At 45.6% G+C, this 22,266-nt stretch overlaps 1 protein-coding gene across 1 annotated transcript in view; it reads right to left on the bottom strand.

The window, feature by feature from the left end:
* BICRA (BRD4 interacting chromatin remodeling complex associated protein) overlaps nucleotides 1–22,266 on the bottom strand; it is a 508,223-nt gene that overhangs the window by 204,456 nt on the left and 281,501 nt on the right. The window contains exons 6-7 of the mRNA XM_069206977.1: nucleotides 21,877–21,919; nucleotides 21,393–21,458 (exon numbers count right to left, since the gene is read on the bottom strand). Of these exons, the coding sequence (XP_069063078.1) occupies nucleotides 21,393–21,458; nucleotides 21,877–21,919 (109 nt within the window). The remainder of the gene's footprint in view (nucleotides 1–21,392; nucleotides 21,459–21,876; nucleotides 21,920–22,266) is intronic.

The following is a 22,266-nucleotide window of genomic DNA, read 5'->3' as shown; positions in this document are numbered from 1 at the left end:
GCTAGTTGAACTGCTAGGATGTCTAAGTAATTGATATGAAGGCTCTGGTGTTTGGGTTCTCAGTAGCCTGGGACCGTCAAGGTTTGCAAATGTTTCCCCATCCACACAGGGAAGCATCTTTGGTAATGGTCTCCTGTGGAACTAGGTCGAGAAAAGGCTTCCCCTGTACCACGTTTTTTTGTGTTCCACCACATAAGAGAGTGGTAAGTTTGGCGACTGATCAACATTTGATCTTCCCAATGACCCTCCGCAGGAGACCATTGTTGCGCAAGGCATTCTTGCAACTGACACGTTTGGTTGTGCATGAGGCACTATTTAATGCAGGAGGCCATCATGCCTACAAGGTGTGTGTCCATTCTGGCTGTAACTTGGCAATTTGGTTGAAATTGTGGAAAGAGTGCCTGATAAGACTGTATTCTTGCCACAATGAAGTAGGACAATATTCTTTCTAAGTTGAGAACTGCTCCTACTTATGGTTGAATTTGTCGTGGTTGGAGGAGAGATTCTGAGATACTGATTGTGAATCCCAATATGTGGAGAGGATGTAAAGTTGCCTCAATCAATCAATCAAAAAAAGTTATAGAGTGCGCTACTCACCCATAAGGGTCTCAAGGCGCTGGTGGAGGGAGGGGTTGGGGGGGGATGATTACTGTTCGAACAGCCACATCTTGAGGTTTTTTCTGAAGAGCAGGAGGTTCCGAGTCTTGTGGAGGTTGGTGGGGAGGGAGTTCCAGGCCTCGGGGGCGAGGTAGGAGAAGGATCTGCCACCGGTGGTGGCGCGTTGGATGCGGGGGACTGTGGCGAGTGCAAGGTTGGCGGAGCGGAGGTGGCGATTGGGAGTGTGGAAGTTTACTCTTTCGTTGAGGTACGTTGGTCCATTGTTGTGGAGGGATGTGTGTGCCTGGATGAGGATTTTGATGGTGATCCTCTTGTCGATCGGAAGCCAGTGAAGGGATCTGAGTTGTGAGGAGATGTGTTCATGTCACGGGGGGTCCTGGATGAGGCGGGCGGCTGCGTTCTTGATCCTCTGGAGTTTGCGTTTGCATTGGAGTGTGGTGCCGGCGCAGAGGGCGTTTCCGTAGTATAGCCTGCTGCTGATGAGTGCATGGGTGACGGTCTTTCTGGTCTCTATGGAAATCCATTTGAAGGTTTTTCGCAGTATGCAGAGGATGTTGAAACAGGAGGAGGTGATGGCGTTGATTAGCTGGGTCATGGAGAGGGAGGGGTCCAGGATGATGCTGAGGTTGCGTGCGTGGTTTGCGGGTGTTGGTGGGGGGACCTAGGGCGGTAGGCACAAGGAGTCCTCCCCTATGGTATTGTTGGGGACGAAGATGATGATGATGATGATGATTTCGGTTTTGTTGGAGTTGAGATTGAGGTGGTTTGCTGTCATCCATGGTGTCAAGGAGTCCAGCGTGGAGGTTGGTTATGGCGGTGGTAGGGTTTCGGGTGAGGAGCTGGGTGACGTCTGCGTAGGATATGATGCTGATCCGGGTGGTTGGACGATGTTTACGAGCGGGGTCATGTAAATGTAGAAAAGGGTAGGGCTGAGGGAGGACCCTTGGGGGACTCCGCAGATGATTTTGGTAGCTGTGGAGTGGAAGGGAGGGAGGCGACTTTCTGGGTTCTTTCGGTGAGGAATGAGGTCAGCCAGTCTAGGGCCTTGTGTCGAATACCTGCATTGTGGAGGCATGTGCGGAGTGTTTGGTGGCAGACAGTGTTGAGGGCAGCAGAGAGGTCCAGGAGGATGAGTGCGACGGTCTCGCCCTTGTCGACTCTGGTTCTGATGTCGTCAGTGCATACGATGAGGGGAGTCACAGTGCTGTGGTTCTTCCGGAACCCAGACTGGGAGGTGCGGAGTGTGTTGCTTTACTCTAGGAAGTGAGACAGGCAGGTGTTCACTAGTTTCTCAGCGACCTTGGCGGGGAAGGGGAGGGGTGAAATTGGGCGGTAGTTGGTGAGGTCATCAGGGTCTGCTTTGGGATTTTTCAGGAGTGCGGTGACTTCTGCGTGCTTCCAGGGGTCTGAGAAGGTGGCTGTGTCGAAAGAACTGTTGATTATGTTGCGAAGCTTGGGAGCGATGGTTGGGCTGGCTTTGTTGTAAATGCAGTGGGGGCAGGGGTCCAAGGGGGAGACTGAGTGGATGGAATTCATTGTTTTTTCAGTTTCTTCGTCGTTGGTAGGGGCCCAGGTGAGTAGTAGGTTGGGGGGGGGGGGAGGGTTTGCTGATCGAGTCAGTGGTGTGTGTGGTGGGTGCGTGTGGTGTGAAGCTGTTGTGTATGTCTAAGATTTTGCGGTGGAAATGGTTGGAGAGGGAGTCGCAGAGGAGTTGTGTGTGGGGTCGATGATGCTGGCTTTTGGTTTGGAGAGCTCTTTGATGATGGTAAAGAGTCCTTGCTGTTGTGTGAGTTAGTGTCTCTGCGTTCCTTGTAGAATGCTCTTTTGGTGGTGCGTATGAGTTGGTGGTGTTTACGAATGGTGATTTTGAGGGTGGAGAAGTTGGTGGTTGAGGGTTCCTGTCACCAAGCTTTCTCAATTTTGCAGCATTCAGGCTTGGAGTTCAGTGGTAAACCAAGGGGGCGGGTTCTTGATGTTGCGGTGGCGATGATTTTTTCTGAGAGGGGTGAGTGAGTCTGCGCAGGTTGTGAACCATTGTGTGAGGTTATGGGCAGCAATGTTGGGGTCGTTGGTGTTGGGGGGGGGGGGGAGTTTCTGCACGAGTTGGGCGTTCAGGTGTTCTGTGGTGATCTTGTACCACATGCTGTAGGGTGTGGTGTGTTGGTGTGTGGGGGTTTGGAGAAGGAGAAGTGAACGCAGTGGTGGTCAGTCCAGTGGAGTTCGGTGGTGTGAGTGTAGGTTATGTGGTTGCTCGAGGTGAAGATTGCATCTAGTGTGTGTCCTGCTGACTGGGTGGGTGCTGTGACGAGTTGTTTGAGTCCGAGGTTCGTGAGGTTATCTAGAAGGGATGAGGAGTTGTGGTCGTGGGGGTTCTCCAGGTGAAAGTTAAAGTCACCCAGAAGGATGAAGTCTGTGGAGGTGAGGGTGTGAGGGCTGTCGGTGATGGCGTCACAGAAGGGGGGGGGCGTGGCCCTGGTGGTCTATAGATGAGGGTTCCTCTGAGGGTGATGTTGTCGTTTATGTGAATTAGGAAATGCATGTGTTCTGCGCTGTCTAGGGTGTTGTGTGTGTTGGTGGTGACCTTAAGGGTGTTTTCTTGTATAATGGCGATGTCACCTCCTGGTTTGTTTAAGCGGTCTCTGCAATGGAGTTTGTATCCATCTGGGGGGGCTGTGGCTATGTCTGGCTCAGATGAGGGGTTCATCCAAGTTTCCGTGAGGAAGACAATGTCTGGTGAGTGTGATGTGATAAGGTCCCAGAGTTTGATGGCATGCTTGTGTAAGGAGCGGGTGTTTAGGAGTACGCAGTTAAGGTAGTTGTGGGGGCTGTTGTTGTTGTGGTGCGTGATGGTTTTGGTGTGGGGGGTGTTAGTGGTGTTGTGGGGTGTGTTGGTGTGGGGGTTTTTGGTGTTGCTGTGGGTTGTGGAGTGTGTTTGGGTTGTAGGGCTTGTTGGGGTAGGTGGGGACTGTGTGTGAATCTTCTGCATTGAGGTTGTGTTGTTTGTTGTGGGAGCGTTGAGGTTGGTGCGGGCGTTTGGGTGTTTCTGGTGTTTGTGGGGGAGCAGGAGAACTGGCAGGCGTAGCAGGTGAAAGGTCCCTGCGTGTGTTTGAGGTTGGCTTGGGTGCAGGCGGGGAGTGGTCCTGGGTTGAGGGAGTGGAGTGTGGTTGTTGAGTAGAGCTGTCGGTGCGGGGGGAGGGGGATTCTAGGTTAGGGGGATCAGGGGGACTGGCTCTGGATGCGGTCCAGGTGCGGACGGGCACAGACGGGCTCTCATCTGGCGCGCCAGCGGCCGCCATTAACAGGCTGGGGTGGGAGGGCGGAGCAGCTGGAAGGCGGTAGGGAGGGCCAATGGGTGTGTGAGGGGGCGGGGCCGCAGGGGGAACAGTGACCGGCCAGAGCCGGTAGCAAAACACGGGCAGTGAGAGACAGGTGAAGGGGAAGATATACAGGGGGCAGGGGAGCAGAGACGTGCAGAAAACACAAAGGGTCAGGACAGATGCAAAATATATGGCGATAAAAATACAAATAACAGAAGCAATATTACAGCAACACAAAGGAATACTCACGCGGCAAAAATAAACGGCGATGCAGATAACAGACAGAAACAGACAGACAAATTACAGCAACATAGAAGGAATACTCTCGCGACGAACGCAGGGAAAGCCTACCACTAGGCACCAGGGATGCCTGCGGGTGGAGGAGGGCCTTGAACTGCTGTTCAGGTGGCAGTCCACAGTATCAGTGGCACAGAGGCAGGCTGGTGGAGCCAAGTGAAACTCCTGGCCAGAACCCGGTCAGGGAGTTACACAGTGCTCTGTGCAGCGCCCGCCATTAAGAGGGTGAGGTGGGAGGGTGGAGCAGCTGGGAGGAGGGAGGGAGGGCCAATGGGTGTGCGAGGGGGGCAGGCCCACAAAAAGTGTTTGCTGCATAACTGGGAGGTGGAACTCTTGATAAGCCATCTGTCTAGATTAGTAGTTCCCAACCTTTTGAGCCCCGGGGACCTCCACAGAATCATTACTGGAAGCCAGGGACCCCCAAGCAATTTTTACGATTTAAATACACAAACAAGTACACACCAAACAAATACTCGAATTACTAAAGATCTAATTATTTTACATTGAAAAAATATGCAAAACGTCAAATGTTTTAATGAGAAGGTTGGCGCTGCATCTCAGCGACTAACTTTTCAATGTTTGGTTTTATTTGGGAAAGCTGAATCCTCAGGTTAGCTTCTACATTTCCCAAGCGACCTCTCTCTATTTTTTTTACGTAAATAAGATCTGAGAAAACTTTCATATACATATGTGGTGGGGAAAGGAAGTAAAATCATTAGGACCTCTCTTTTCTCCATAACGTCTCTGTCAAATGTAATTCATTTTTTTACAGCAGCTCTTATACCAGTGTAGAGTGTTGGAGCATTTTACAGAGACTACAAGGTGTAGGATTCACATGTCATCCACACTGGTAGGCACTTTCTAAGATTGCTTGGTCTGGAGAAGCACAAACTCAGGATTCAGAACATAACACAGTGGTTAAAGTTGATTTTAATAAAAATGTATTTCTAAACAGCTCTTTTTAGCAGCATAAGGAAAAGTAAAGACTGTGAATAAAAACATAAGTTTCTAATTTGTGCCATGCTGTTTGCATGCAGCTCTATGATGGAAGTTTATAGCTCACTGTGCTAGATTACGATTGTAACTCATTAGCTGCTCAGTAACAAAAGACTACCTGTAACAAAAGCAGTAACCCACTGTGATATCTACATAAAATAATGTTCTTTGCACGATACACAGTCTTTGCAGAAGGCATAATAACCATCTCTGCAACCTTAGCTGAGTCAAAACTGCCACTAGACAAAACTTCCATCTCTCTCTAGCAGGTACATTAATCATGATGCTTTTATTTTTGCCAGAACATGGCTTTGCAGTGCTTTTAAAAATCCTGCACAAAGGAAGTAAAAAATATAAAAACACACTTTTCTATAAGAAGCCCCAGCTGGAGAAAACCCTGCCCTGGGAATGTGTCACGGACCCCGGGGGGCCGCGGACTCCTGGTTGGGAAAAACTGGTCTAGATAAGAGAAGACGCAAATGCCCTGCATCAATAAGTGCATGGCTACTACTGCAAGGTGCTTTGTGAACATTCAGGGAGTTGTAGTGATTCTAAAGGGCAGTACCTTGTACTGAAAGTGTTTGCATTGACAAGAAACCTAAGGTAATGCCGATGAGCTGTGTATATGGGTATGTGAAAGTACACATCTTTCAGATCGCAAGCTTTCACAGAGTCACCCTGCTGTAGAATAGGTATGAATTACATCTTGGAGCGTGATCACATGAAAATGTTCTGAGCAAATGTATTTGTTTAGGGGTCTTAGGTCGAGTATGGACCAGAGAGAGCCATCTTTTCTGGGAATTAATATAGGAAGTGCACTCCTAATTCCTGTTGTTTAGGTGGTACTACTTTGATGGCGACTTTGAGAAGGAGGGACTGAACACCTCTTAGTGAGCGGTTTTATGTGCTCTGGTGAGTCTGTGTTTGCAGGGTAGTACTGTGGGGTTGTAATAGTTAGATCCAGGCAATAATAATGCTGTATACTGTCCAGCACCCACTGGTCAGAAGTGATGTTCTGCCAAATGAGTAGGAACTTTGTAGACTACTCCCAATAGGCATTTTGTGATCGGGCTCATGAGTGGTAAGTCAGGGTTTGGTAGCCATGGTAAGGGTAACTTTTGGGGAGGGACTTTTACCTCTCACTCTTGAATTATTTTCCCTATAGGAGCCTCTGGAATAACTTCTATCTGAGGGTGCCTGGATATGCGGGTGATTATATGCCTGTGGAGGGTTCAGGGGAAACCTGTTTGGAGCCTCCACAGAAGGGCGTGCCATGAAATAAACCGTAACAAATAGGGCGTTTGAAGTGTTAAAGTGCGCCCATTGTCTCTGTGGCCTCAGTGTCTTTTTTTCTTTTTTTCTAATATTTGATCTACCTGAGGCCCAAAAAGATGTTGTCCATCAAAAGGGAGAGCTAATTCTGCTGATAATCAGGTTTAAAACCAGATATGTGCAGCCTTGCGTGGCATCTGATGAAAAAGGTTTGAGTTGATGCCCGAGTAGCTATGTTGGCGGTTTCAATAGCACATCTTATAGTAGTGTTAGAAACTACCTTCCCTTCCAACACTAATTCATGACCTCTGTGTTCTTCAGGGAGGTATTGAAGGAGTTCCTACATTTCGTCCCACGTGGCTATGTCGTATCTACTTAAGAGACCTACAGAACAGGCAACATGCTAATGGTTAACAGACTGCTCCACTACTCTCTTACCCGCAGCATCTAGTCTCTTACTCTCTTTGTCAAGTGGGGGTGGGGGCTTCTCCGGTTTTTGGGAGTTGGCCCTTTTCCTAGCTGTATGGATGATAAGGGTCTGGTGAAAGCTAAACTTGAATGTGAGAGGGAGTGTTGGGGTGACATGGGGAAGCCTTGTATTTTTTTTCTGCATAGGTAGTTATCACCCATGCATGGACATGGTCCTGGAAAATATTCCTTGTGTCCCACAACATACCATTTTAACACTGGGAGGTATTTTGTGAAAAACAGGGTCTCAAATAGGAAAGCCTCCTCTATAGGATCAGAATGAAGGGGAGAACCTTGTGGTGAGCTGCCACTCGGGCAAGTTGCTCTTGAAATGTTGCAGAATTGTCTGGGGAGGGATGGACAAGCTGGGTACAGATCAGGGTCGGTGCCCACTTGGGGCTAAGCATTGCAAGTGCCCCAGTAGTCTAGTTGTAGTGAAATGGTGGTTGGTTCTTCACCCTCAAATTCCTCTTGGTATGGAAGTGGTGACCTATGTGGTGTGTAGGAGAGAGGGTTCCCATGTAATCAGTGCGGGGAAGGAGGGTCCTGCATATCCTGAGTTGGTGATGGAGGTGCAGGTAACGGGCAGGTGACCTTGTCCATTTTCTTCCTAGATTTAGGAACTGGGGCTTCATCCGATGCTTCCTGGAAAGAAAGCTGCCTTTTGGTGGATGTATGGCAGCTTTAGGTGGTTTAGCAATGATTGTCCCGTCTGAGGACGAATTGTCAAGTGTCTTTGACGGGCATTGATCTGTTCTTAGGGTAGATTGAAGAGTTGCTTGACAGTTTTGGCACCGATCGTGGTGTCAGGTCAGCCAGCTTTAGCACTAATGCTGGTTTCGGTGCCGACAGGGTTGATGCCAATGTTGGTTTCGGTGCTTGCAGTTTTGGTGCTGACGATTTGCTTGATATCGAGCAGGTCCCGGATCGATCCAAGCAGACTGACTTGCTATGTTTTTTCAGCACTGAGTTGATACCAAAGTTGAAGGTCAGTGCGTACCAGGGTGAGGTTGTGGGGGAGATCAGTGTGGTCTCTGCAAGTCGAAGCATTTCATGTGAAAGATAGCTACCTTAGGTAAGTATCTTATTCTTCTGATGGATACTTCTAGCCACAATCATCTCTTGACTTAATGCATAAAACAGTTGTTTCATGGCTGAAAGCCTAAAGAGACTGGAAAACTAGGACGTCCTGCATAACACATCTGGCTGAATTGCCGTGCCTGGTCAAGGTGTGAACTGAAGCCCAAGTTGCAACTCAATAAAAATCCAGAACAGGGACAACCATGGACCACACCGAACAAGCCATCTTTGCCTTAATGGAATGAGGGTTTGGTTTGATTAGAGTACATCAGACTTTCTTGGACAGCATGATTAAGTGGAAAATGGTCCGCTTCTGAATCACCTTGCCTTCCTTGGACCCAGCATATTCAAAGTAAAGCTGATTATTAACCCAGTAATTATGGGTCCTGTCTGCTGTGCGAGGATCGAAGCAGTGCAGTCCATTCTTCTCTTTAGAGGGATAAGGAGACTAGTAAAATGTCCAAGGTAAATTCCTTCAATGGATAGTTACGTTCCTGCTAACTATACTGCCCGGAAGGAAGCCTTAATCTAAGGGACTACTTTAACAACAAAAACTGAGATAAAAATGAATTTAAAAAAAAAAAAAAAGAGTGAGAAGTGAGCTCGCTCACCTTCCCCTGAGAATACACACACAATCAAAAGAGCTAGCACGCTACAAAACCCATCAACATGTCTGTTTGAGATGTTCCTTTCCCAATGTCAAAACAACTTTGGTTTTATTTAAAATACCCTTCACTCACCAACCTGGTTGGTGGCATGCTTCATCATTGGGGTCCCACCCGAGACACCTAGTGCATCACAGGTGTGCTTCAACGCTCAATTACAGCAGGGTGGGTTTTTTTTCTGGATGGTTCTTTCTAACAAAAAAAGGTGAGCTAAAATTGTCTTCCGGCTACCAACCATTATGGTATATTTTAACAATGACAACTTTGGACAAAGGTTAAAAACAGTAATAGGTGTGTTATGAGAACCAATACACTCTCACATCCTTACTGTAGGTCGACATGTTTCAGCCATACTAAGCTGCCAAGAAGAGTCAGTATGGCTTTCTTCAGGACCAGATGTGCACGAGCGCTAAGGCACGCAACAAATTTGAAGTGCGTAACTTACGTTATTATCTGTGGTTTCACTCCACTGAGTATCTGTGAGAAATATAAAAAGAAAGAAATACACCATTTTGTTCTATGGTAGATGCAATATTCAGCGGAACACTGTGTCATACATTCCATACAGGATGGAATTCCAGTGCTCCTGAAAGAAATCCTAGAAGACTTGTATATGTGCTCTGGAATGGCAGATCATGTTATATATGCTCTGCAAAGATCCAACTTGCTGTTCAATCAAAACTGCAGGATGATTTTACAATCTGCATCGTGTTTCTGCTCACACTGTATTTTTATGGCTGTATGCATCCAACACGTCATTTAATGAAGCCAACATTTATAAGTTTAAAAATACTCAAGCACCCATGCAGAAAGGCATGAGGTCACAAATTCCATGCAATATGTCTGGAAGGTCACATAATTGTCGTTTGATAGTAATTTACCACATAAAGCCTCAGGGGATTTTTTATTTTATTTTGGGAGGGGGAGGGGGTTGTCATGCCCTGAGTTCACATACTCACTGTTCGGGACTACATAAAGGGTTAAGACTACTTTTGTCGCTAGGACTATGACACAGCGCATGCTCCTGGTGCCCATTTACTTCGTCAAGGGAAATCACCAATGTGTACACCTACGTGGTGGCCTCTGGAGCTTTGTGCACAATTGGAGACTGCTGCTGCAACTGACTAAATAGTTGGTGTGGCGCAAACAAATGCTGCGTGGTCGAGCAGCATAATAGCCGGCCCCCTCAGCAACGCGGCATGTCACCTAGTTTCTCAAGGTGTCCTGGAAACAAAGAGCGGATGTGTGATGTCAGTAGCACACGTCTGTGAAATAAAGAAAGGATAGAAAAAATACATGCCACTACAATAGGTAACCAAGCACTTCAAAAAAAAGGAGAAGAATCCTGTCGGCATCAGGACCAGCATGTGCAACCCCACCAAAATAGTAATAAAATCAGAAATGAAAACCTTTTGTATTATTGTTAGTCAAACTACAGAACTGTAAAAAGGGAGGGTTTTTCTAGGTCAAAATTTGAATGTAAAGGAAAAAAAGGATCGCCAAGTTAGTATCTCCATATTTAGTAAAAATGGGTGTGATCAACTGAAAGGTGCCTTACTGGACCCCAGTGGTCAACAGAGTTTCAACAGTGTCCCTTGGGAATCATGTACTTCAATATTTTTCTCTTAGTGACTCCTCATTACTCCTAACGCAAGCTCCACCATAGCTAATAATGATAATTATCAAAAAGGCACAGTGAAAGGGACCAAATTAGAGTGCTTCTATCATATTATGGGGCCGAGAGTTGATATGTGAACTACTTGTATGTGGCAGTGAGCCCCTGAAACATCATGCTAATAAGGACATTCAGCACAGTAAAAGGGACCAAATTAGAGGGCTCCTATTATCCATCATATTTAGGGGCCTGAAAGTAATTGTGTGATTTTCTTGTATGTAGCAGTAGACCCCTGGAAACCTCAGGCTATAACTAACCTAGAGAAGGGCGAGTCCGGTCAAGGCTCACAATCGTAAGCTGTTCCACAGGGTATTGTTGTTAAGACCTGCCCTATGTGCAGACAGTTGGTATATCGTTGTGCTGCTGTTGCTCTCTAGTTGTTCTATGACAAGCTATATCAAATCATAAGTGGTGTGGCTTTCTCTAAGGAAATGGTCAAGTCATTTTTGTTGTATTTAGTTTATAGTGGATGCAGCTACAGTGTTCGCAAATCCATTTCTTAATTTCCCTTTTTGTCATACCAACATAGTGGAGGATGCATAGACAAGTTATGAGATATACTAAATTTGTAGAGTTGCAATGTATTTCCTTATTGTCCATTCTTTTCCTGGTTCCAAATTGAGTGTTTTTTGTAGTGGTGGTGAAGTCGCACACACTGCAGTTTTTACACACAGTGTCCTGTAACATTGGGTAACCCCCAATTATCCCTTATGGTGGTTCTAATTTTGGGGTTCTTTTTTGGACAGGTCGACAGCAGACTGTTAAGGCTTCTTGCCCTTTTAAAAGAAAAAGAGGCGTTTCTCCCATTTAAGTGTATTCGTTTTCAGTATATCCCAGTGTTTGTTAACCTTTTTCATCCGGTTGGAGATGGTGTTAGAAGAAGTGACACATGAGTAGGATGGTGTTCTGGTAACAAGCATAGCTTACTAAAAGCACCTCTATGTTTTGGTTCTTTGACTGTTTATGTGCAGTTTTTATCACCATTTCAGGATAATTGTGATTCCGCATTTATCTGTCAGGGCTTTTGCTTGGTGATTGCAAAAAGATATTTTATTGCAATTTCTCTGTAACCTAAGGAATTGTCCATGGGTAAAGATTTTATTCAGAGATCGGGGGAGGAAACTGTCAAATCATACTATTGTATTTACGAATGTAAGGTTCTTTTGACATTGGGAAAGGAACATCTGAAACAGACAAGTTAATGGATATGGTAGCATGCTCGCTTTTTTTGATTGTTGCTGTAAAAATATATTCAACAGGCAAAATAAGACAAACCCTGCTTCTTACAAACATGCCAAGCTGAGGAAATGGCAATCAAGAACAAAGTACTTAAAGTAAGCAGAAGCAAAGGGCAATTACTTGGGCTTGAAGAGAAGCACATAAGAAAATTGAGTACCAGGTTAAGATCTGACTAAGTGTGTGTATATATATATATATATATATATATATATATATATATATATATACACACACACACACACACACACACACACACACACACACACACACACACACACACACACACAAATAGCAACAGAAGTTGTGGCTGTGTAGAGAAAGGAGCGCACTCCCCAAAGGTAAGCTAACGTCCTGTTGCGGAGTCCATGATGATAAAGTTTGTGATAGAAGGAGTGCCCAAGTGGTTATACACCCAGCCACAGGGTGCGTACACTGTTGCCTGGGAGAGGTAACAGTTGTGGAATGCAGAAGAGAAAACCACCGCACATCGCAGATATGTGAAAGTTTCACTTTATTGTTCTAGAATGTCTCTGGATGGAAATGACAACTGGCCCAATAGGACATCTTGGGCACCATATCAGAAGGCAAATGAAATTCTCATATTCGGAAAAACAAACAGCCGACACGTGTTTCGTCAAAGTTTACTTTTTCAAGGCTGTGAACACATACAAATGTAACACGTCAATCCCAGATGTTTCTAATGTATGCAGAAATTGCAGTGTCTAACAAGAAACAATCTTGTGAGTGAGTGGAGAGGCCCAAAATTGCAGACGGATAACATGTCATATTTGTGCCGTAAGAGTGAACATGCCTGTTTCGTGACGTCTATGAGAATTGGAAATATTGCTATAGTGATTGTGTCAAAGGTCTTAGACCAAGAGTGCCAATCAGGACATGCCATAGTAGGCGACAGCATAATTACAAAGAGAGAGAACCCCAGTACTTGTGCTGTGCGAAAAGTTGAAGGAAGGATCCGTATAGGAAAGAGATTATGAGAAAGAGGATTAATAGTGGTCAAGAGGGAAAAGAAAAAAGAGAAGAAAGAAAGAAAGAAGAAAAAAGGGACGTGCGCATACGGGGCAATGTAAAAAATATAGAACAGAGCATACCTCCAAAGCATGGAAGTACCCAAACGTGTTCCAAAATTCCAATGAACCGCTAGTATATTAAAGGATGATATGCCGAATGATGGAAGGAGTACCTGAAGACCATGATAAGCCTAAATGTGAAAGAGGGAATTAAACAGGCATAAAAACGCAGGTCTAAACTAATAACAACAAAAGTAGGGGAAACTAGGATAGGGACAGTTAGGGTGCAGCTAGGTCTGAACCCCGAGAAAAAGCCAAAATGGAGATAGGTAGGTAGCATGTCAATCCCCTCCAGGATAAGAAAATGTGTTAAAATTATTTTCCCTACTGGTTGTTAGAGAGAAAACAAAAAGTGAAATCGCTGTCCCCATTGTAAACATGAGATGTCCCTCTGCTCAGAAGGCAAGAGAAATTAAGAAACTCATGTGATAAACATAAGGTTAATAATTAAAAAAATTATATAATGTGTAATATTAAAGGGTGGATTATATGGCACACAGGTGTGGATAACAAAATTAAATCAGGGCAAAGACGGCTCGCTCAGAGAAGCGTAAACCGTTGAGCAAACAATATGCGTTTTGAATCAGGTAGTGAGGGACTAAGGAACGTAAAACTTATGAAAGTGCCCAAGATTAAAAAAGGAAATTAAATAGGGCAAGGCAGACAAAGCAAGAGAAGGAAGCATGGCACACAGTGATGTGTACGCGTGTGTGCCATGCCACCAGAGACCGCTATACAATCGGTAGCGTGTCACCGAAGTATTATAAAGTTTGAGCAGTGAAAGTAAAGATTAAAATAAAAATAAATATAAAAATAAAGCTCCTACCTCCGACCGAAGCACTTGTTGTACACCCACAGGCAATAAATGAGGAACACACACTCAGAGACAATTCCAGGCCAATAGGTTTTTGTATAGAAAAATATCTTTTCTTAGTTTATTTTAAGAACCACAGGTTCAAGTTTTACAAGTAATACTTCAAATGAAAGGTATTTCATGTAGGAACATTAGGAACTTTGAATTAGCAAAATAGCATATACAGTTTTCACATAAATGGCTATTTTAAAACGCCCAAAATGCATAAGCTTCCTTGGAGAAGGGGGTGCCCCGGTTCCAGTATGCCAGCAGGTAAGTACCCGGGTCTTCGGAGGGCAGACCAGGGAGGTTTTGTAGGGCACCGGGGAGGGGGGACAGGTCAGCACAGAAAGTAAACCCTCAGTGGCACGGGGCGGCCGGGTGCAGTGTGCAAACAGGCTTCGGGTTTGCAATAGGATTCAATGGAAGACCAAGGGGTCTCTTCAGCGATGCAGGCAGACAAGGGAGGGGCTCCTCGGGGTAGCCACCACCTGGGCAAGGGGAGGGCAACCTGGGGGTCGCTCCTGCACTGGAGGTCGGATCCTTCAGGCCCTGGGGGCTGCGGGTGCAGTGTCTTTACCAGGCGTCGGGTCTTTGAAGCAGGGAGTCACAGTCAGGGGGAGCCTCGGGATTCCCTCTGCAGGCGTTGCTGTGTGGGCTCAGGGGGGGGTCAACTCTGGCTACTCACGGTCTCGTAGTCGCCGGGGAATCCTCCCTGGGGTGTTTGTTCTCCACAAGTCGAGCCGGGTGCAGAGTGCAAAGTCTCACGCTTCCGGTGGGAAACGTGTGTTGGTTTAAAGTTGCTTCTTTGTTGCAAAGTTGCAGTCTTTGGTGAACAGAGCCGCTGTCCTCAGGAGTTCTTGGTCCTTCTAGATGCAGGGTAGTCCTCTGAGGCTTCAGAGGTTGCTGGACCCTGGGAACGCGTCGCTGGAGCAGTGTCTTTAGAAGTTGGGAGACAGGGCGGTAGAGCTGGGGCCAAAGCAGTTGGTGTCTCCGTCTTCTCTGCAGGTTTTTCAGTTCAGCAGTCCTCTTCTTCTTAAGTTGCAGGAATCTGAGTTCCTTGGTTCTGGGGAGCCCCTAAATACTGAATTTAGGGGTGTGTTTAGGTCTGGGGGTTTAGTAGCCAATGGCTACTAGCCCTGAGGGTGGCTACACCCTCTTTGTGCCTCCTCCCTGAGGGGAGGGGGTGCACATCCCTATCCCTATTGGGGGAATCCTCCATCTGCAAGACGGAGGATTTCTAAAAGTCAGAGTCACCTCAGCTCAGGACACCTATGGGGCTGTCCTGACTGGTCAGTGACTACTCCTTGTTTTTCTCATTATCTCCTCCGGCCTTGCCGCCAAAAGTGGGGCCGTGGCCGGAGGGGGTGGGCATCTCCACTAGCTGGAGTGCCCTGGGGTGCTGTAACAAAGGGGGTGAGCCTTTGAGGCTCACCGCCAGGTGTTACAGTTCCTGCAGGGCGAGGTGAAAAGCACCTCCACCCAGTACAGGCTTTGTTACTAGCCACAGAGTGACAAAGGTACTCTCCCCATGTGGCCAGCAACATGTCTGGTGTGTGGCAGGCTGCTAAAACTAGTCAGCCTACACGGATAGTCGGTTAAGGTTTCAGGGGGCACCTCTAAGGTGTAAAATGTACACTGGCATCAGTGTGCATTTATTGTGCTGAGAAGTTTGATACCAAACTTCACAGTTTTCAGTGTAGCCATTATGGTGCTGTGAAGTTCGTGCATGACTGACTCCCAGACCATATACTCTTATGGCTACCCTGCACTTACAATGTCTAAGGTTTTGCTTAGACACTGTAGGGGCATAGTGCTCATGCACTTATGCCCTCACCTATGGTATAGTGCACCCTGCCTTAGGGCTGTAAGGCCTGCTAGAGGGGTGACTTATCTATACCTGTAGGCAGTGTGAGGTTGGCATGGTACCCTGAGGGGAGTGCCATGTTGACTTAGTCATTTTCTCCCCACCAGCACACACAAGCTGGCAGGCAGTGTGTCTGTGCTGAGTGAGGGGTACCCAGGGTGGCATAAGACATGCTGCATCCCTTAGAGACCTTCCCTGGCATCAGGGCCCTTGGTACCAGGGGTACCAGTTACAAGGGACTTACCTGGATGCCAGGGTGTGCCAACTGTGGAAACAAAAGTACAGGTTAGGGAAATAACACTGGTGCTGGGGCCTGATTAGCAGGCCTCAGCACACTTTCAAATCATAACTTGGCATCAGCAAAGGCAAAAAGTCAGGGGGTAACCATGCCAAGGAGGCATTTCCTTACAACCCTAGTGTGTGTAGGGTATCTATTACATAACGGGTGTGATTTTGACACTGCTGTTGAGTGTTGGCCTTTATTAGCCAATCGTCCAGATAAGGGAATACATGCATGTGTTGTCTCCTTATGTATGCCGCTACCACAGCAAGGCATTTTGTAAATACTCTGGGGGCTGTTGTTATCCCGAAGGGTAATACCTTGAATTGGTACTGTTTTCCCTGTATAACGAACCTGAAGTATTTTCTGTGAGATGGGTGGATGGGTATATGAAAATACGCATCCTTTAAATCCAGTGTTGACATGTATTCTCCCTGTTTTAGTAATGAGACTACATCTTGTAATGTCACCATGTGAAAGTGTTCTGATTTGATGAATAGGTTGAGAGTCCTGAGATCTAAAATTGGTCTTAGTGTTTTGTCCTTTTTGGAAATAAGGAAGTACAGGGAATAGACTCTTGTTCTTTTTTGTTGATGAGGTACTAGTTCTATGGCTTGGTTTGTCAATAGTACCTGCACCTCTGTTTGTAACAGTGTTAGATGTTGCGATGACAGTTTGTGCACTCTTGGGGGAATATCTGGAGGAAGATGTGTGAATTCTATGCAGTAACCACGTTGGATAATTGATAGGACCCACGTGTCCGTTGTTATGTTTGACCATTGATTGTGGAACATTCCCAGTCTTCCTCCTACTGGGGATGTGTGTTGGGGAGGGTGATGGGCAAGTCACTGCTTGGTATTAGTGGCCTGCTTTGTGGCTTGGAATTTTCCCCTGGACCTTGGGAATTGTCCCATGAATGACCCACAAACCCCCAATCTCTGATACTGTGATTGGTAGGAGGGTTTTGCTGGAGAGGTGGATGTTTCTGATGACTGTGGTCTAAAACCTCCCCTATATTGCGGTTTTTTAATGTCCCTCTGTATTGGGACGAGTAGAGCGCTCCCATTGCTTTGGCCGTATCAGTGTCCTTCTTCATCTTTTAAATTACCGTGTCTACTTGTGTGCCAAATAGCTGTTGCTGATTGAATTGCATATTAAGGACAGACTGTTGAATCTCTGGTTTGAAGCCTGAGGATCTCAGCCAAGCATGGCGTCTAATTGTACTGTTGACTGTTCTTGCTGCGGCGTCAGCAGAATCTAATGTAGATCGTATCTGATTATTAGATATTACTTGTCCCTCCTCTACCACTTGCTGAGCTCTTTTCTGGTATTCCTTGGGGAGATGTTGGATGATATTGCTCATCTCGTCCCAATGAGCTCGGTCATATTGTGCAAGAAGGGCCTGAGAGTTTGCTATGGGCCACTGATTGACAGCTTGTGACGCTACTCTCTTTCCTGCCGCGTCAAACTTCCTACTCTCCTCCTTATCTGGAGGTGGCGCATCTCCAGATGACTGCGAGTTGGCTCTCTTTCTCGCAGCTCCAACCACTACAGAGTCCGGGGGCAGCTGTTGTGTGATGAACACTGGGTCCGACGGTGGCGGCTTGTATTTCTTTTCCACCTGCGGTGTAATGGCTCCCCCTTTCACGGGCTCCTGAAAAATTTGTTGGGTATGTATAAGCATACCTGGGAGCATAGGAAGACTTTGATAGGAAGCATGCGTTGTGGACAAAGTATTAAAGAGAAAATCGTCCTCCAATGGCTCTGTATGCATGCTCACATTGTGGAATGCGGCAGCCCTAGCCAAGACTTGAGTATATGAGGTGCTATCCTCGGGTGGAGAGGGTTTCGAAGGATAGCACTCCGGGCTATTGTCCGACCCAGGGGGATCGTAGAGGTCCCAGGGGTCTGTATCCTCTTGCGACTACACAGTGTGTGTGGGTGACTGTGCAATGGGCGTTGCAATAGGTGACACTGTTCTTTGCGGAGAATGTGGAGGAGAAAGTTCTGGTGAAAAAGGGCATGATGGAGATTTTTCTCTGGGTACTTTAGCCTTTGGCTGTTTAGTTTCTGCCTGCCCTTGGAAAGCTAGTTTCCTTTTGAATTTGAGAGGAGGTGCGGTCTGGATCTTCACAGTATCCTTATGGATCTGTATCCTTGCCTGTGTTTCATAAAACTCCCCCATTTGAAGTTTCTCCTCAAATCTGTGTCTCTCTTTTAGTTGTTCTGAGAGTCCATGTTCCTCGGTGTACAAGGCTTTTTTCGGCACCGAAATACCCATGCTGACGGTGGGCCTCGGCTACGATAGACTCTTTCGAGGCTTCGCTGGCTCGACGAGTTGATGTCAAGTTTTCTTGGTGACGTGTTGTCGGCTTGAGTCCACAGATTTCGGCACGATTTTGGCCTTTTTCAGTGCTGAAGGTATTGCTTGGGCACCGCTTGATTTTTTTATGGCCCGAGCCATGGCCTTCCGGTAGTGGTATCCCCGAGGCCTTACGTTTCTTAGACTGACTGTGGGCTTGGATTGGGGCAGGCGTACTCATGTGTTGGCCTGCTGTAGGTGGTCGGTCTGCATCGGAGTCGTCAGAGTCCGAGCCTTGGATGGAGATAGCCATCTCCTCTTCTTCGACGTCGAGGTGCTCTGAACTGTTCAACGCCATCTGCATCCGCCTCGCCCTCCGATCCCTCAAGCTCTTCTTCGATCGAAAGGACTTGCAGGCCTCGCAAGTATCTTCTCTGTGGTCCGGTGACAAACACAGATTACAGACCCAGTGTTGGTCTGTGTAGTGATACTTGGTGTGGCACTGTGGGCAGAAACGGAAAGGGGTCGGGTCTATTAGGCTTCGACGTTTTCTGTGGTTGGGCCGACCAGGCCCCGGAAGCCCCGAAGGACCACTGAAGCTGTGTTTCGCCGGTGTCCAGGTGTCGATGCAAGATGTTTCCCGATCGAAAACAATACCGACGCTTTTGGGTGATTTCTTTCTTTTTCCGATTCGAATACACTGAGCGAAGAGGAACACGTCCAAACCCGATGGCGGAAAGAAAACAATCTAAGATGGAGTCGATGCCCATGCGCAATGGAGCCAAAAGGGAGGAGTCACTCGGTCTCGTGACTCAAAAAGACTTCTTCGAAAAAACCAACTTGTAACCAATGTTCCCTGTAAGGCCCGCACGCACCTTACCTTCCCCCATCGCGCAGGCCCCTTTGGCAAGCACGCACGTTGCAACGTTCTTGCAACGTCGCTCCCTGCATAATGAGGCAGAGAGGACGTCAGCGCTGCGTCTACAAAACAGACACAGCGCGAGGACAGGGTCACTCTTTGCCGCCGAGCAGGAAGGACAGGAAGAACGCAGGTTTTAAACACCATTTGGCTTACTATAGCATACAAGCGAGCAATTGATATTTGTCCGGTAAATTAATGGTTAATGAGCTAGGAAATGCTTCAGAACAGTAGAAAATGTGCTGTTATCAAATGTTCCACCATTCCTATACTTTGTGGTAGTTTATATGCTTTATCACTTTCCAAGCCTAAATAAGCCTTTTAGAGCGATATACGTGTTCCCCTAAGGCAGATAATGCTCATATTTGAATCTGGATTAAAGTCAATGAAAACAGCTTTTAAATGCCGCGGGGAATGTTTTAAACATCATTTGGCGTACTTTAGCATACAAGCGAGCAAGTGATATTTGAGTTGAAAATGAATGGTTAATGAGCTAGGAAATGCATAACGTTGTGCTCACTTTGGTATGACTGATTACTTCAAATTTTGCTGCCTGCTGTAGGAACAGAATGGCCCATCGACAAACTGGCTCGCTGTGCTATTGTTGATTTGCTGTGCCACAACATGTTTTATATTTTCACCTCTTCCTTTAGAGGCTCCCAGGATACATTTGAAACACATTAATGATAATACAACATATGTTTCAATTGGTGTGAAGGCAAGAGTCAGAAAATACATTATTTTCAGTTCTCTCTTTATGTGTTAGTAAATGCAAATAATATGCCACGCGGTTTCTGCATGCACGCATTTAAAAAAGACCAGAAGCCCGCTGTGAACTGAGAGCTGTACATCAGAAGAGGTTCTCATTTTGTGCAGAATAAACACGCAGTTATTGTTTCCCTTCCCCCATCTGTCCCATGTGTGTCTTGGCTAGTTATGCGCTGCGTGCCCGTGAATGGTCAATTTCTTGGCCCACGTATCTTTGGCTGCAGCGCACAGAGACAGCACACTGCCGCACACAGTGGAAAAAAATTAGAGGGAACATTGCTTGCAACACTCTGAGCCCAACACTAAATTGGCAGGAACAGTGCACAGCATGTGTATCTGCAGCTACACATGCCATCGAACATATATATATATATATATATATATATATTTTCTCATTAAAAGATCACATATCAAATGATTATCACAATTTGTTGAGGCAAGGTAAGTGCACACATTTTCTCTTCAAGTCTTAATCAGAGGCACGTGCAAGCTTCTCCAATGAAAGCTAGCTACAGTCAGACTCCGATAAACCATTGTCTGGCACAAGGGGCCAAAAGATATGCAGCCAAAAGAAGCAGATCTAATAAAAAGAACCTACTATACTGAAGCTAACAAAAATCTGTATGTACTGGAAGCCACTGTTGTGTCAAAGAGGAAATATGAAGTCAGGTGCCTAAAATAACCAAAGGAAACTTTCAGAGAGGTACGGTCCTACCCAGAACACACTGAAAAAAGCTTTATCAGGGATTACAGGCCAAAAAAGCCTAAAATGAGGCATAAGAAGAAAGTAGAAAGGCATAAAAATATAAATCATGCAAGAAAATAGCTGGAAGCAAAGCACCAAACAATCTACGAAATGTGGGTCTCTCCTGTGGCAAGGCTGAAACTAAAAACAATGAGGTAAAGAAAACTCAAGCACACAAGTGGCAGAGAATCATGAAAACCTGGGACATACTTTTTGTTATGCAGCTGGAAACGAGGAGACAAGAAAAATTAAATCACAGGATCTGCTTCCTGACATTTGCAAAACACAAACAACTTTCCTAAAATAAACTGATGCAATGATGAAACAAAAAAGGCAGAATTGTGGCCAATTACTGAGAGAAATGCACTCTCCGTTATTTTTTTAGGCATTGGGTGTAGTAGCATTAACAGTACATCACACATTAAACATCTGATTTAGCAGATTTGAACTTCAAAGAAAGCACACCCGCCAATCAACAGCTTTTCCCGCACATCACTTTTCAACAAATTCAAAGTACTTCATGTTTTAAGCTCATGCCAGGATATAGGTAGGTCCATATGCCTGTATAAATAATTGACAATCTGATTAAACTCTCTCATTTACTTATATTTTCGGAAAAACACAACAGGCTAGGTGTTTAGCCTGTTGTAGCGGTAATTTATTTGGGCTTGACTGGTCATAAAGCAGGTCCTATAGAAAGGTTACCAACTTCATTTGATGTAGGAAGCAATAGGACGACAATAATGAAATGATGACAATTACTCAATAAGGATACCAAGAGCTACAACGGAGAAAAGTCAATATATGTCAAACTGAGAATGTACAGGTCCGCTTCCTACTAACAGCAGGATAAACTATAATAGATGAAGAACGGGAACGCAATTTAGTAGAAACAAGCTCTATTCAACAATATTAAAAGATATTTCAATTATAAATTACTTACCCCAGTACCCACAAAAAAAGCATTTGCAGCATCGCCTGCAGTGTCCAGAAGATCATCGCTGTCAATCTGTAATGGAAGAGCAAGTTTTCTTATAAAACAGAGAAAACATTCAAATGCGCCACCTGTCTTTTAATCCAGCGGGAGATCGGTTTCTTTGCTTTGTGGTGAGGGATAGTACAATGGAAGTGTGCCTTCTGTCTTCTTTTTAGCAGTACCGCTTGCCACTATTACCCCAATTGTAAGTCCTTTTAAAGAGATCCTCAGATGATCATGATCTTGGGGGGCTGAGCAGGAAGGGGTGGAGGAAAATTTTTGAAGGAGGGGCAGGGTAATTTCATGGACAAAGAGTTGCAATAAAATTCAAATGTGCTAACTCAGCTCCCCTTCTCCTTGACTATAGTTAAGAACAGAAGAGACAGTCACCAACACACAAGTGAAAAGAATAATAAAACTAAAAACTAAAAAACGTAATGAAAAGATTTACCTTATCAGATCCGTGTAGGAAATCATTGAGGGCCTGCGGGTCACTGTGCAACAAGGTAAAACACAAAGTTATGATCTGAGAGAACAAGTCTACAACTTTTCACAGAATGTAATCTTAAATATCCTGAAACTTTCAACTTTCTGGAATTAAATTATTATTATAAGGCTAGTATTTGCCACATTACATATAAAATCATATATATTTTTTTGCACAGGCACTGGATAAGCAATATGTGTGAAGGACATCATACATTACAAAGATCAGAGAGACATAAAAAAAAACACTCAAGAAGAAACAACCAAAATCGGACTTAGATGCTTTGTTTGTTAAGAATTGCGACGAATGGTGCTCACAGGAAACGTTGAAGCAATATAGTGCCAAGGCCCAATA

The sequence above is a fragment of the Pleurodeles waltl genome, chromosome 9 (genome assembly GCF_031143425.1).
Source record: "Pleurodeles waltl isolate 20211129_DDA chromosome 9, aPleWal1.hap1.20221129, whole genome shotgun sequence".
NCBI lineage: Eukaryota > Metazoa > Chordata > Amphibia > Caudata > Salamandridae > Pleurodeles > Pleurodeles waltl.
Note: the sequence above shows the minus strand (reverse complement) of the source record. Positions and strands in the feature narration are given on the sequence as shown.